Genomic DNA, 14,556 nt, shown 5'->3' on the forward strand with positions numbered 1-14,556 from the left:
ATAATTCCAACCCATGGACAGATGTGGCTGCTCTTTCTTTTTATTAAGGTACAAATAACTTTATTGTCTATTTTGGATCAAAATGTCAATATTCTCCCGACATCGTGAGAAAGTCACACTTCTCCTGAAATGTCACTTTAAAGTCAGTCATACATCAGTGGTTCTCAAATGTCTCTGTGTTGAATCTTTTTCAATGACTTGACTTGAGGACATTAATCATGGGAGACAGTGCAGGTCTATCAGCCCACTGAGCACGAGAAAAGACAGAGTTGTTGCCCAAAAACTGCAGAACTTTTTCATGATTGCAGGATTTGATGTTCATACATCTAACATTCATACATTCATACTTAATTTGTTGAAATGTTTCACATTTGTGGTTTGATTTAATCAACAAGGTTGTTGTTTTAAGCTCTTTCATGAAAAACTGATATATAAATAGTTTATTTGTTCTTTAAAAAAAAGATATTTGTACTATAAAATATTGAATACAAAAGAAAAAAAATTAAATAACACAAATACAATAAATACTTCATGCTTGGGCTCCACCAGCCTGAAAGATGAGTGCTGTAGGTTTTTGTACAGCTGCTCAACCAACTCCAGTCACTGTGGCTGTCGAGCACAATAATAAACAGCAGAATCTTCAGTCTTCAGACTGTTCATCTGCAGATACACCTGCTGTCTGCTGTCGTCTCTGGAGATGGTAAACCGGCCTTTCACTGACTCAGAGTAGTATGTGCCGCTACCACCACCATTACTGATAATAGCAACCCACTCCAGTCCTTTTCCAGGAGCCTGTCTGACCCAGGCCATCCAGTAGCTGCTGAATGTGAATCCAGAGGCTGTACAGGTCAATCTGTGAGATTCTCCAGGCCTTTTAACCACTGCTTCAGATTCTGTCAGAGTCTGACCATCAACACCTGTCAAGAGGAATAAAAACATCAAGTGAAATAAGCTGATGACACAAATAAAAGCTATATTAGATTAAGATCAGTGTAGATCTTCACCTGCCCAGCAGAGAGTTAAAAGCAGCAGTCCTGTCCTATAGTCCATCATGTTAAACTGTGTGTCCACTGTTCTCTGTCCTCCTCTCTGCAGTCAGATAAGTAGAGGTGGAAGACATGTGAGTTTTGCATTGACTCCTCCTCACAGTGTGGAACTGGATTTGACTTGGATCTCAGTTACTGTTTGATGAAACTGCAGAATGAATGTTTTCTGTACATCAGTCATTCCTCCAAGAGTCCCTCTGACATGTTTCAGTATAATTTGTGCAATTTGTGACATCAGGATAAAGAAAACCTCAGTAGTAATAAAAGTGAAGAAAAGATTAAGTTTTAAAAACAAAGTCAGTAAAAACACGTCAGCCCTCAGGACGTGAGCACCATAAATATCCTTGCTTTTCCATAAATAAAGATAAATTGTGCAGTCAGACATATAAACTCTGTCACCTCAACACCTCAAATGGCACCCTGTAATACTAGAAGAAGAAACACATTTATACTATCTCTCCTGTGTGTTTTCATAATCATCCTCTCCTGCCAACTGTCTCACTTGCCAGTAGCCTCTCTCAAAATCACAGCTGAATCATGAGTGATGTGTTCATATCCTTCAAGGAATAGTTTTTTCAACTAAGAGCTGAATTTATTTGCCCCTTTGTGCTTTTAAACCAGCATTTCATTTTCAACCAGGTATCTGATTCTGACTGCCTCATTGTCGTCACTTGATGTAGGAACAAGTTAACCCAATCCTTGCTCTGATGTTTTAAAACAAGTGGTTGCCTTGTGGTGATTTTTGGATTCACTGTCTGTCACCTTGTCTAAATGTAAGGGGGATGTGGACAGTGGTGAGGGTGGTGGGACTGTCCAGGGCAGGGTCCCTTAAAATTTCCATTATTTTCAAATCCCAGTGATGACAAATATGAACTCATCCTCACAGGCAGCACAGAGTTTGGCTTTTTGTTGTTGGCTTTGAGAAACATTAATGTAGGAGTTATGACACCAACCAAACAAATGCGATTCAGGCAAATTTAAATCTGAAACTGAATTGCATGAATTACATGAAACTGACATGAATTTTGTCTTTAAAGTTTCTGCAAAGTGATTTTCTGGAAATATGTTAACTTCTCTCACAGACTGAGAAAGTTATGAATTTCAGATCAGTCCAAAAAATGTGATTCCTTCAATGTCTTGCTCTATATTACCATTTAAATAAGAATCAATTTCATATTGTTTCCACATTTTACTGCAATTTTGAGTAAATTCAAAGAAAGTATTTTTCAGTGAGCTGGTCTGAAATCAGTTGTGGTCTAGGGCTCCTCCTCCGGTGGCTTCATGAAACTTGATGTGCTGTGAACTCCACTGAGATCAATGAAGATCAATGAGAACAGCAGATCTGAGTGTCTCCTTTCAGCAACAGAGGAGAGAGAAACTTGACACTGACTGCCCTCTAGTGGGTTTATACAAGAAGCTACAACATTATTTTTCACTCATATTATGGCTCATTTTTCCACATCAACTTTAGCCTCTTTGTCAACAAGTGATCTTTATTGTGGTTTTAATGTGTTTCATGTTAATTCCAATTTTCTCCCATAAACAGGATTCAGGAATTTATTTGATTATTTAAACATATATGCAATCTACATATAGAACATAAAATAAATAATAAAAAAATATATTAGAATGAAAAATATAATATAAATACTATGATAATAATACTTCATAATTGGGCTCCACCATCCAGAAAGATGAGTACTGTAGGTTTTTGTACAGCTGCTCAACCAACTCCAGTCACTGAGTCTCGAGCACAATAATAAACAGCAGATTCTTCAGTCTTCAGACTGTTCATCTGCAGATACACCTGCTGTCTGCTGTCGTCTCTGGAGATGGTAAACCGGCCTTTCACTGACTCAGAGTAGTAGATGTTGCTACTGCCATAAATAGCAGCAATCCACTCCAGTCCTTTTCCAGGAGCCTGTCTGACCCAGCTCATCCAGTAGCCACTAATTGAAAGTCCAGAGGCTGTACAGGTCAATCAGTGAGATTCTCTCGGCCTTTTATCCACTGCTTCAGATTGTGTCAGAGTCTGACCATCAACAAGTGTGGAACTGGATTTGACTTGGATCTCAGTTACTGTTTGATGAAACTGCAGAATGAATGTTTACTGTACATCAGTCATTCCTCCAAGAGTCCCTCTGACATGTTTCAGTCTAATTTGTGCAATTTGTGACATCAGGATAAAGAAAACCTCAATTGGAGTAAAAGTGAAGAAACCTTGAGAAGATTAATTAAGCTTTAAAAACAAAGTCAGTAAAAACATGTCAGCCCTCAGGACATGAGCACCATAAATATCTTTGTTTTTCCATGAATAAAGGTCATAAAGTCATTTTGCAGCCGTAATTAAATTATGAAGTGTCAGACTTAAAGCAGCTTAAAAAAGTCTCAGATTTGACAAAAAAAAAAAAAAAAAGATATACATGGATGAATAAATCATTAGTCATAATAAACTATTTCATGTTGATGGTGATGATATCTGATGATATCAGGATGCTGATTTGTTAAATGTCTAAATGTTACTGGAAAGTGCCTTTTTCCCTTTTTGTGTTTGATACAGTCTGCAAATCACAAGGATGCTTTTCATTTTAAGTGTTACCAAGATGGAAGAGTTTGAATCACATTTATTGTCTCCATGCATGTACTTATGAAGACATGTGGACACACTTTCACCACATTAATACAGAGAACTTAATCAGCATCGTTGTATAATTGCATTATCTTTTTACATCAACTGCAAACAATTTTTCCAAGTAAAAACAACAAATGAGTGAATATTTTGTTTTGGAAGGAAATAAGAAAAAAACACATTTTTCTATTTTAAATTGATTTGAAAATTCAGTCAAATCAGATAAAACAAGAAGTCAATATTCAGACACTACTCAGAATTTTCATCACTGACAGTGAATCACACTCAGTATTGTATGTAATGTTCTCAGTGGTGGTAAATAGAGGAAGTAGTTTTTGTAGGAGTCTCCTATCACTCTCTCTCACTGTGTCTCCTCTGGCACAGTAATACACTGCAGTGTCCTCAGTCTTCAGACTGTTCATCTGTAGGTAGACTTTACTGCTGGAGTCATCTCTGGAGATGGTGAATCTACCCTGGACTGACTGGGAGTAAAAGGTTGAGCTGCCGCTGAGGAGCTCAGCAACATCTTCACTCATAATACTGGCAACCCACTCCAGTCCTTTTCCAGGAGACTGTCTGATCCAGCTCATAGCGTAGTCACTGAATGTGAATCCAGAGGCTGTACAGGTCAATCTGTGAGATTCTCCAGGCCTTTTAACCACTGCTTCAGATTCTGTCAGAGTCTGACCATCAACACCTGTCAAGAGGAATAAAAACATCAAGTGAAATAAGCTGATGACTCAAATAAAAGCTATATTAGATTAAGATCAGTGTAGATCTTCACCTGCCCAGCAGAGAGTTAAAAGCAGCAGTCCTGTCCTATAGTCCATCATGTTAAACTGTGTGTCCACTGTTCTCTGTCCTCCTCTCTGCAGTCAGATAAGTAGAGGTGGAAGACATGTGAGTTTTGCATTGACTCCTCCTCACAGGGAGGAAACAGCAGGACTGGAGATATTTAATGAAACTGGGGACTTCAAGAGTCAACCCTCCAAATCAGCTGTTTTCATGTTTGTCTGACATGTTTTCATTCATCTAAATTTCCTGTCAGTATTAAAAACACATCCATATTTATTCAAGTAAGAGAAAAATATTCTTTTATAATTCATAAACATCTAATACATTAATATCCAAGATGGATTTGAATATGATTAATTATAACTAATCTTGAATGTTTCTCATTCATCACTTGGACAGCACATGGGAGCATTAACAATAATAGAAATAACCCACACTTCATGAAAACTGCTTCATTGTCATCTCACCATGTCAAACCATGAACCAATGCTTTGAATATATGTTGGATGAGTGACATTTATGGGCTCTACTCATGAACATGACATTGGAAATTGATTGATTACTAATGTTGAAGGAAATCTGTTCATTACAGTGACTGATGTAACATCATAAACAGAATAAATGTGTCCTCATGAGTTTATAGTAAAATTAATAGAAATCTAATGTGGATATATCAAAGTGCTTCTGCAGGTGGTGAGTGAATCCAGATGTCAGTAAGATCATTGCTGTTTGTTGTCTGTGGAGGTTTTGGTGCAGCTGCTCCACTGTCTTCAGTCACTGTGTCTCGAGCACAGAAGTAAACAGCAGAATCTCCTGCTGTCAGGCTCTTGACCTCGAGGTACTGAGTGCTGCTGGACACATCCTGAGTAAAACTGAAACAGCTTTGAAAGGAGCCGGCATAGCTTGGAGAGTTTGTATTTGTGTTCATCCACCCAATCCACTCCAGAGCTTCCCGTGGCTTCTCTCTCATCCAGTGAATATAGTAGCTTGTCATGCTATAACCAGATGTGACACATGACATCTTGACTGTCTCTCCAGGTCTTTTCACCTCAGAGGGAGACTGCTCCAGTTTGATCTCACTCCAAACTCCTGTAAGGAAAGAAATGATCCATCATCCATCATACCTGGAAATATTAAACATTTTTAAAACTATTTTGATTTGGTAGAATTCATTTTCTTACCATGAATAGCAACGACAAACAATAGACACCAGACAATCATAATTTTCATTCAATAGTAAACTCTGCAATTCAGTGTTTTCTGATCAGTCTTTCTCAAACTGTGTCAGTTGTTCTGCTTCAGATGATTTGACAGTTGTTGTTGGTGTGTTTATAAAGAGAGGAGAGTTTGCATAGACCTCCCTCTGCAGGTTTAAAAGGGAAGAGAGAAGGTAGATGTACTTTCACTGAGTATTTTAACATCAGGAAAGGGAAAAAAAAGAAAAAAATCAAATATCAGATCCCTAGAAACAAGGCACTTTACTGTTATCCTGGTGCATACTTTTTAAATCTTAAAACGTGCAGGAACAGGCACATACAGGTAGACATGTACATGTATCCCATTGCATAAAACAAAAACTAGACTTTTTACACATTTTCAAAACATTACTCAGCAAAATAGAAAAACAAACCTAATTTGCTCATGATCTCCTCAAACTCTGGACATCTCAGCATTGTCATTCTTCTTAACCTCAGTGCTGCTTTTGACACCATCCACCAAGACCATTCTTCTCTCCCACCTTGAATCCTCCCTCAACACCACCTGTACTGCCCTCTGCTGGCTGAAGTCATATCTCACAGGAAGACAACAGTTTATCATCATCAACAGCTGCATCTTTACCATGACTTCTCTGTCCCAAGGCGTCCCCCAGGGCTCCATGTTTGGTCCCCTTCCATTCATCCTCTACATGCTCCCCCTCGCCATCATCTGTCACCTCATCATTCACTTCTATGTTGATGGTGTCCACCTCTACAATTCAATTCAATTCAATATTCCTTTATTTGTTCCGCGTGGGGAAATTCCAGAATACAGCGGCATCAGTAAAGATTAATATAAGAAGTGGCCTCTTTCCTCCTGCAATCATCGTCTTTATGGAACACACTCCAGAGTCCTTCATAGACTTGCACTCTTTCCCACAGCTTCCACTGCTCCAATCTTGAAATGCTCATGAAGTTACTCAAAACTGAGCTTTTTGAAGCAACTTTGAATATTTGATCTTACTATGCTGCGCTGCTTACTACCTGTATTTCGGTTTACTTTTCAATATTATATTTGCAATTATTTTATTGTCAATATTTTTTCCCTTGGGTCCTTTTAATCTTAATTTTATACAGTATAATCATATAGGTGATGAATTAATGCTACATTCAGTCGAATGAGAACATCAGACTCAATCAATTGTACATTTGGTTATGAGGTCACACATAGAGACAAATGATTGTCTGTGCAAAGTGAAAACACTAATCCCTGCCTGGAAAACAGCTCTGCTTCAGGTTAGAGTGTGTTAGACACAAACTGAAGATAAAATTTCCAGGACAGGACAAAAATTTATTTGAACTGACTATCTAAGCGATTGCTCACTTACATGAAAAAAAAAAAAAAAGTGCATTGTGGACATGTTGACTCTGTCCAGCACAGTGAAAATTTGAGTCTACTTTCAACAATTGTGACAGAGGAGAACAGAAATTGTCACGTTTTCAATGCTGCTTTATTGTTTTCTAATAATGTTTATTTTTAAATTCTCAGGGACAATTTGTGTAATTCAGGAAGGCGCAAGTGTTCATTAAATCAAAAGAAAAAATAAAATATAATTGTTACTGTTTTGAGTATCAGCTCAGTAACGATGAGTACTGTAGGTTTTTGTACAGCTGCTCAACCAACTCCAGTCACTGTGGGTCTCGAGCACAATAATAAACAGCAGAATCTTCAGTCTTCAGACTGTTCATCTGCAGATACACCTGCTGTCTGCTGTTGTCTCTGGAGATGGTAAACCGGCCTTTCACTGACTCAGAGTAGTAGATGTAGCTGCTGTCATAGATAGCAGCAATCCACTCCAGTCCTTTTCCAGGAGCCTGTCTGATCCAGTGCATATAGTAGCCACTGAATGATAATCCAGAGGCTGTACAGGTCAATCTGTGAGATTCTCCAGGCCTTTTATTCGCTGCTTCAGATTCTGTCAGAGTCTGACCATCAACACCTGTCAAGAGGAATAAAAACATCAAGTGAAATAAGCTGATGACACAAATAAAAGCTACATTAGATTCAGATCAGTGTAGATCTTCACCTGCCCAGCAGAGAGTTAAAAGCAGGAGTCCTGTCCTATAGTCCATCATGTTAAACTGTGTGTCCACTGTTCTCTGTCCTCCTCTCTGCAGTCAGATAAGTAGAGGTGGAAGACATGTGAGTTTTGCATTGACTCCTCCTCACAGTGTGGAACTGGATTTGACTTGGATCTCAGTCACTGTTTGATGAAACTGCAGAATGAATGTTTACTGTACATCAGTCATTCCTCCAAGAGTCCCTCTGACATGTTTCAGTATAATTAATGCAACAGGTTGACAAACATATTGTTTAACAGCTAATTTTCCCCACAAGTGTTCCTCAGTCAAACCATTTTGGGATGCCATGAATACCCATGTTTGACAGCCAATAAAAATTAATTTTCCAGTCAGACAAATAAACTCTGTTGACTTGTTGAAAACAAAAGTTGCAGTGAAAACTAAAAGGTTGATCATCCTCTCTGCAGTCAGATTAGTGAAGGTAAAACACAACTCAGTTTGCATTGACTCCTCCTCGCAGGGAGGACAGAGTTTGACCTTTTGTTTGTGAGACTTGAGAAAATCAGTGCAGAAGCTGTGACACCAGACAAAGTAAATGAGATTTGGGCAAATCTAAATTTATAACTTGCAACTGAATCATCATGACAAAATCTGGACTTTTTTGAAAACATGAGGTGACATTATGTTTTCTGTTTACTCGCCTTCATCTGGCTTCAGGTCCACAAAGTAGATTTCATATTACATGAACTAAAAGCTGAACTCTTCTGTCCTCTCACTGACACACACACAGAGTTCATTTCACCATGCTCACTATTTCAAACTGATTTAATGAATTTAAGAATTATTTTATCATCAATGTGATGTATGTTTTTTAAATACAAATCTGACCAAACCTGAAATACTGTAACACATGGAGACAAAGCTTTATTCCTGCCCACAGAGAGTTGTAGCTGCATTTCCCTCATATTCAGATATAAATAACTCTGGTGCCTGTTTTATTGCATCAAACTCTCAATTTTGTCCGCACATCATTTCTTCATTTTTCTCTGCACTTAAAACTTGAAAATGATTTCTTAATTACTATTTTAATACAATTAATAGGTTGTATGAATCTCAACACACAATATCTGTCGAATTTCATTGACTTAAATTTGTTTGTTCACATACACAGCAGCTCCTTCAGGCTTCCTGATGTTCATCTTGAGATCTACTTCCTGTCTGCTCAGATGAACTGACACTGACAGATGCAGCTGCACTCACTGCTGATGGTAAACACCTTATAGTCAAACTTGACTGTTCAAAATGTGCTGAATCAAGTTAACACATGACTTTAGTTCAACTATCACAATATCCAGTGTACATGAGCAGCAGGAGTATTAAGCTTCAGTTCAGTCCAGGGTTCAAGTGTCAGTCACTTCAGATCAATGAGAACAGCAGATCTGAGCGTCTCCTTTCAGCAACGGAGGAGAGAGAAACTTGACACTGACTGCCCTCTAGTGGTTTTATACAAGAAACTGCAGCATTAGTTTTCACTCTCATATTATGACTCATGTCAGATTCTACATCATTTACAGACATTATTGAGTCTTAATTTGTGGAAATGTTTATATTTACAGTAGTTTAATTTCAGCAACCAGTTGTGCTGTGATCACAGTCGAGATCAACAAGTGATCTCAATTGAGTTTTCAATGTTCTTAATAGTTCTAGGCAGCAGTTTCATTATACAATGTGTTGACAAAGATTCCTTTGCTATTGAAAAAAAATCTGTCGTAAAATGTGGACATGTGGACAACATCTTAAATAGCAATGGAAAAGGACATATAAATGCGATAAAAATATTCCGTCCTTGGGCTCCACCAGCCTGAAAGATGAGTGCTGTAGGTTTTTGTACAGCTGCTCAACCAACTCCAGTCACTGTGAGTCTCGAGCACAATAATAAACAGCAGAATCTTCAGTCTTCAGACTGTTCATCTGCAGATACAGCTGCTGTCTGCTGTCGTCTCTGGAGATGGTAAACCGGCCTTTCACTGACTCAGAGTAGTATTGGTTGCTGCCACCACCATCAGCAGCAATCCACTCCAGTCCTTTTCCAGGAGCCTGTCTGACCCAGTGCATCCAGTAGTTGCTGAATGTGAATCCAGAGCCTGTACAGGTCAATCTGTGAGATTCTCCAGACCTTTTATTCGCTGGTTCAGATTCTGTCAGAGTCTGACCATCAACACCTGTCAAGAGGAATAAAAACATCAAGTCAAATAAGCTGATGACACAAATAAAAGCTATATTAGATTAAGATCAGTGTAGATCTTCACCTGCCCAGCAGAGAGTTAAAAGCAGCAGTCCTGTCCTATAGTCCATCATGTTAAACTGTGTGTCCACTGTTCTCTGTCCTCCTCTCTGCAGTCAGATAAGTAGAGGTGGAAGACATGTGAGTTTTGCATTGACTCCTCCTCACAGTGAGGAACTGGATTTGACTTGGATCTCAGTTACTGTTTGATGAAACTGCAGAATGAATGTTTACTATACATCAGTCATTCCTCCAAGAGTCCCTCTGACATGTTTCAGTATAATTTGTGTAATTTGTGACATCAGGATAAAGAAAACCTCAATAGGAATACAAGTGAAGAAATCTTAAGAAGAATAATTAAGCTTTTAAAACAAAGTCAGGAAAAACATGTCAGCCGTCAGGACACGAGCACCATAAATATCCTTGTTTTTCTGTGAGTAAAGATAAATTTTGAGATCAATGAAGATCAATGAGAACAGCAGATCTGAGTGTCTCCTTTTCAGCAACAGAGGAGAGAGAAACTTGACACTGACTGCCCTCTAGTGGTTTTATACAAGAAACTGCAACAATATTTTTCACTCTCATATTTTGACTCACTTCAGATTCCACATCATTTACAGACATTATTGAGTCTTAATTTGGTGAAATGTTTCGTATTTGTAGTACTTTAATTTCAGCAGACTGTTGTGCTGTCTTTGGCCATTTTATCAACAAGTGATTTTATCTGTATTTTAATGTGTTTCATGTTGAGCAATTATAGTTCTCAGCAGCAGTTTTAATATATAATGCATTCACAAAGATTTATTTGTTATTCCAAAGAAAACAATTGCAATGTAAAATGAAATGTAAATAGGATAAAAATATTTCATGGTTGGGCTCCACCAGCCTGAAAGATGAGTTCTGTAGGTTTTTGTACAGCTGCTCAACCAACTCCAGTCACTGTGAGTCTCGAGCACAATAATAAACAGCAGAATCTTCAGTCTTCAGACTGTTCATCTGCAGATACACCTGCTGTCTGCTGTCGTCTCTGGAGATGGTAAACCGGCCTTTCACTGACTCAGAGTAGTAGATGCTACTACTATAAATAGAAGCAACCCACTCCAGTCCTTTTCCAGGAGCCTGTCTGATCCATGCCATATAGTAGCTGCTGAATGTGAATCCAGAGGCTGTACAGGTCAATCTGTGAGATTCTCCAGGCCTTTTAACCACTGCTTCAGATTCTGTCAGAGTCTGACCATCAACACCTGTCAAGAGGAATAAAAACATCAAGTCAAATAAGCTGACGACACAAATAAAAGCTATATTAGATTAAGATCAGTGTAGATCTTCACCTGCCCAGCAGAGAGTTAAAAGCAGCAGTCCTGTCCTATAGTCCATCATGTTAAACTGTGTGTCCACTGTTCTCTGTCCTCCTCTCTGCAGTCAGATAAGTAGAGGTGGAAGACATGTGAGTTTTGCATTGACTCCTCCTCACAGTGTGGAACTGGGCTAGAAATGGTGACTTTGCTTTCCTGTAATTGATCCTAACTAGTGGAAATCACAGCAGAGATTGAACGATGTCCTCTGCTCAGTCTCTCCCCCAAACTTATTTGCATATTGTTGTTTTCTCCCAATTTTTTTTATTATAAGTATAGTCTTGTTGTATCTCTTACAATTTGTCTTACACAGAAATTGATGGGATTGAGTCATAGAGGCATGAGGGTGTCAGCATGAGTCTCCATGAAATGTATTACACTCCATTGTTTTTGAGGATTGAAACATTCAGAAAGAGAGCCTTCTGTTTGAGAAAATACAGAAAATCAGAATTTATGCACAGTAATTTAGTTTGTGGAGACTGTACATTGTGAGCAGCACTATATCTTTTGTGTGTTTTCATAGAAATGAGCCAGAATTTGGTCTTGGTTTTCAAGTGACAGTTCAGTCTGATTTACCATGTCTTCTCAGGGATTTGACAGGTGTCCTGTGTGATATGAATTACTCGAGACAGTGTATTTTTGTATGGTAGAGCACTGAATTTTGAGTGTTACCAATTCTAGTTGGCTCCTTGATTAATTGAGCTTTATAGCAGTTGCTTTCAATGATTTTGGTGAAGGCTGATACCACCAAATATGACAAGTTGCTTTGTTTTTACTCATTTTACATCATCAGTGAGGTGTGATAAATCTACACTTTCACCGACATTTGGGGCCTAATACATGCCAGTTATTTTAATCACATCATGACATGTCAAATTAACAACCAGCTGCAACGTCTCAGGTTCACTCTCAACCAAATGTCTGAATCACAAAAAGGCAAATCCATGGGCAGTTTTATCAATATGGTCTCTATGGTCTACATGATAACTCCATAGCCATCTCCTCAGTCCCCGTACCCACATATGGATGCTTGGTCAGGACCCCTTGGCCTCGCTTTTTAAGGCACTGGGTACCCCTTTAGTGTCATTCTTCAATGTGGAGGGTAAAATGGACCTCTATCGACAGCCTGCTCTCTCTTCCAACACCTCAAATGACTCTGTACAAAGAGCGAGAAGGTTTGAGTGGATTGATGAAGCAGAGGACTTTCACCCAGGAGACCCGGATTGGTGTCCCATGTAAAACCAAAAGGGAACATTGAATTAAAGTATTGTATGTAACGTAACCACTGGGAAATTGTTGCTATGACTGGAAGAGTGTGCACAGAAGGCAAAATAATTTTTAAGTTCTCGCCAATTGTATCTCAAATTGCTGACTGCTTCGCATTGAAGGGATGAGAGAGTTTGGAGACCTTTGATTCCTCTATTTTCATCCTTAATTTATTATTACTACTATTAAGTGGGTTTTATTCTCTATATTATTTTACATAATTTTTTGCAGCTGTTTTATATTTATTCGATTTCTGTCTTTTCTATCAATCATTTTTCTCCGTTAATCACTTGCTGCATGTGATTTCATTGTTGTCAAGTACTTTGAGCTGCAATTCTTGTTTGAAAGGTGTTTTCATATTACATGAACTAAAACGAAGGCCTATGGCATAGAACATCTAAGATGATTCATATATATATATGTATACACAGAGGACTAGAACATAAATAACCATTGGTGTGCTTTATAACTTCATCTTTTCCGCTCTGTCTTCTGTAGTCTTTAGTGCAGGTTCTTCTGAACACAGTTTTCTAAAGCCTCTAATAAGATACGAGACCTAGTAGGTGATGGTTGGAGTCAAACCTCATGGTTTGTGAGAAATGTCTGTTAACTCAGCTTGTTATATAACACTCGTGGAAAGAAAACAAACAGATGTACAGTGCATATATTGAAATTATTCTCACAGCAGCCCTTTCCTAAAGAGGCTAACAAAAGCCTTTTTAAGAGTAAATGCTTAAAGGATGACGTGGTCTTGGCCTCACTTCATTACGCCTTCCTTAAAATCACATGGAGTCAGCTATTTTCTCTTACTTGCACGAGGCCTAATCTTGAATGTCTATGTCTTTAATACCTATTTTTCATTCATCGTGTGTTTAATTTGTGTGCTTTCAATCAACAACAGATGGGAAGACCATTAACCCGTACGTTGTTAGAAAAATTGTGCATCTCTGTAAAAAGCATGAAAAAGAAGAAGTGACAAACCACAACCCCAGATGGTGCTTTCACATTGTGTCTGTCGGCATGATGGCAGACAGGTTTGCCATATTTTCTAATCTTATCTAAAATCTCCTGCTGCCCCCTGTTGGTAATAGTAAAAAGAGGCCATTGGAGGTTTTTGTAAAGCTTCCTCACTTGAGCAGATGAGTGTGGGTCCCGCACAGTGATACACAGCAGAGTCTTCTGGCTTTAGGTTGGACAGTCTCAGATACACCATGCTGTTACTATTATCTCTGGTGATTTCTGCACGTCCTTGCACGCTGCTTGCATAATCTGTTTTACTTGAGTCATAGTAAATCAGCCCCATCCATTCCAGTGCTTGTCCTGCCGGCTGTCTGATCCAGTGCATTCCATACTGACTGAAATCAAATCCAGTTCCCCTGCAGGAAAGACTGAGGGCTTCTTGAGGCTTTTTCAACACTGAAGTGGAGGGAATGGACTCCAGAGCCTGGCCATTCAAACCTGCCGAAGAACCAGAGGTGAAAAGAGACAAGCACGAATGAGAGACAAAAATACATGCCAGAACATTAAATGAGTACATCCTTTGATCAGTCCTGCAGCATGAAGCCACTTACAGGGCAGACAGAGCGCTGTCAGCAGTAGAGTCAGTTTGTTCATCATCTTGAGACTGAAGGTGTGAACTCAGTTGCTTCACTCAAAACAAGAAGACAGCAAGTCAGTGTGATGACAGAAGCATACCCTCTAAAAAAAACTGGAATTTGCATTGGGACTTTGTAAGGGAGGGACAAATATATTTGTATGATATATGATATATGAAAATACATCACATTGAATTCCACGTGTTTTCACGGTTCATGGTTTCACTGACAAACATGGACTCACCTGCTCCAATACGTTTGATTCCGAATTTCTACCAAACCAAGGTCCCTAAAATTCTGACCACCCC

General features: G+C 38.7%; 1 gene segment (V, D, J or C); it reads right to left on the minus strand.

Annotated features, from left to right (window-relative positions):
- Positions 1 to 2,769: 2,769 nt before the first annotated feature.
- Positions 2,770 to 4,508, minus strand: LOC143333871 (immunoglobulin heavy variable 3-23-like). The segment is given in 4 exon segments: positions 2,770 to 2,995; positions 3,776 to 3,780; positions 4,056 to 4,372; positions 4,460 to 4,508. Coding segments are annotated over 4 exon segments (597 nt in total).
- Between the last annotated feature and the right edge of the window lie 10,048 nt (positions 4,509 to 14,556).

The sequence above is a fragment of the Chaetodon auriga genome, chromosome 16 (genome assembly GCF_051107435.1).
Source record: "Chaetodon auriga isolate fChaAug3 chromosome 16, fChaAug3.hap1, whole genome shotgun sequence".
NCBI classification, from domain to species: domain Eukaryota; kingdom Metazoa; phylum Chordata; class Actinopteri; order Chaetodontiformes; family Chaetodontidae; genus Chaetodon; species Chaetodon auriga.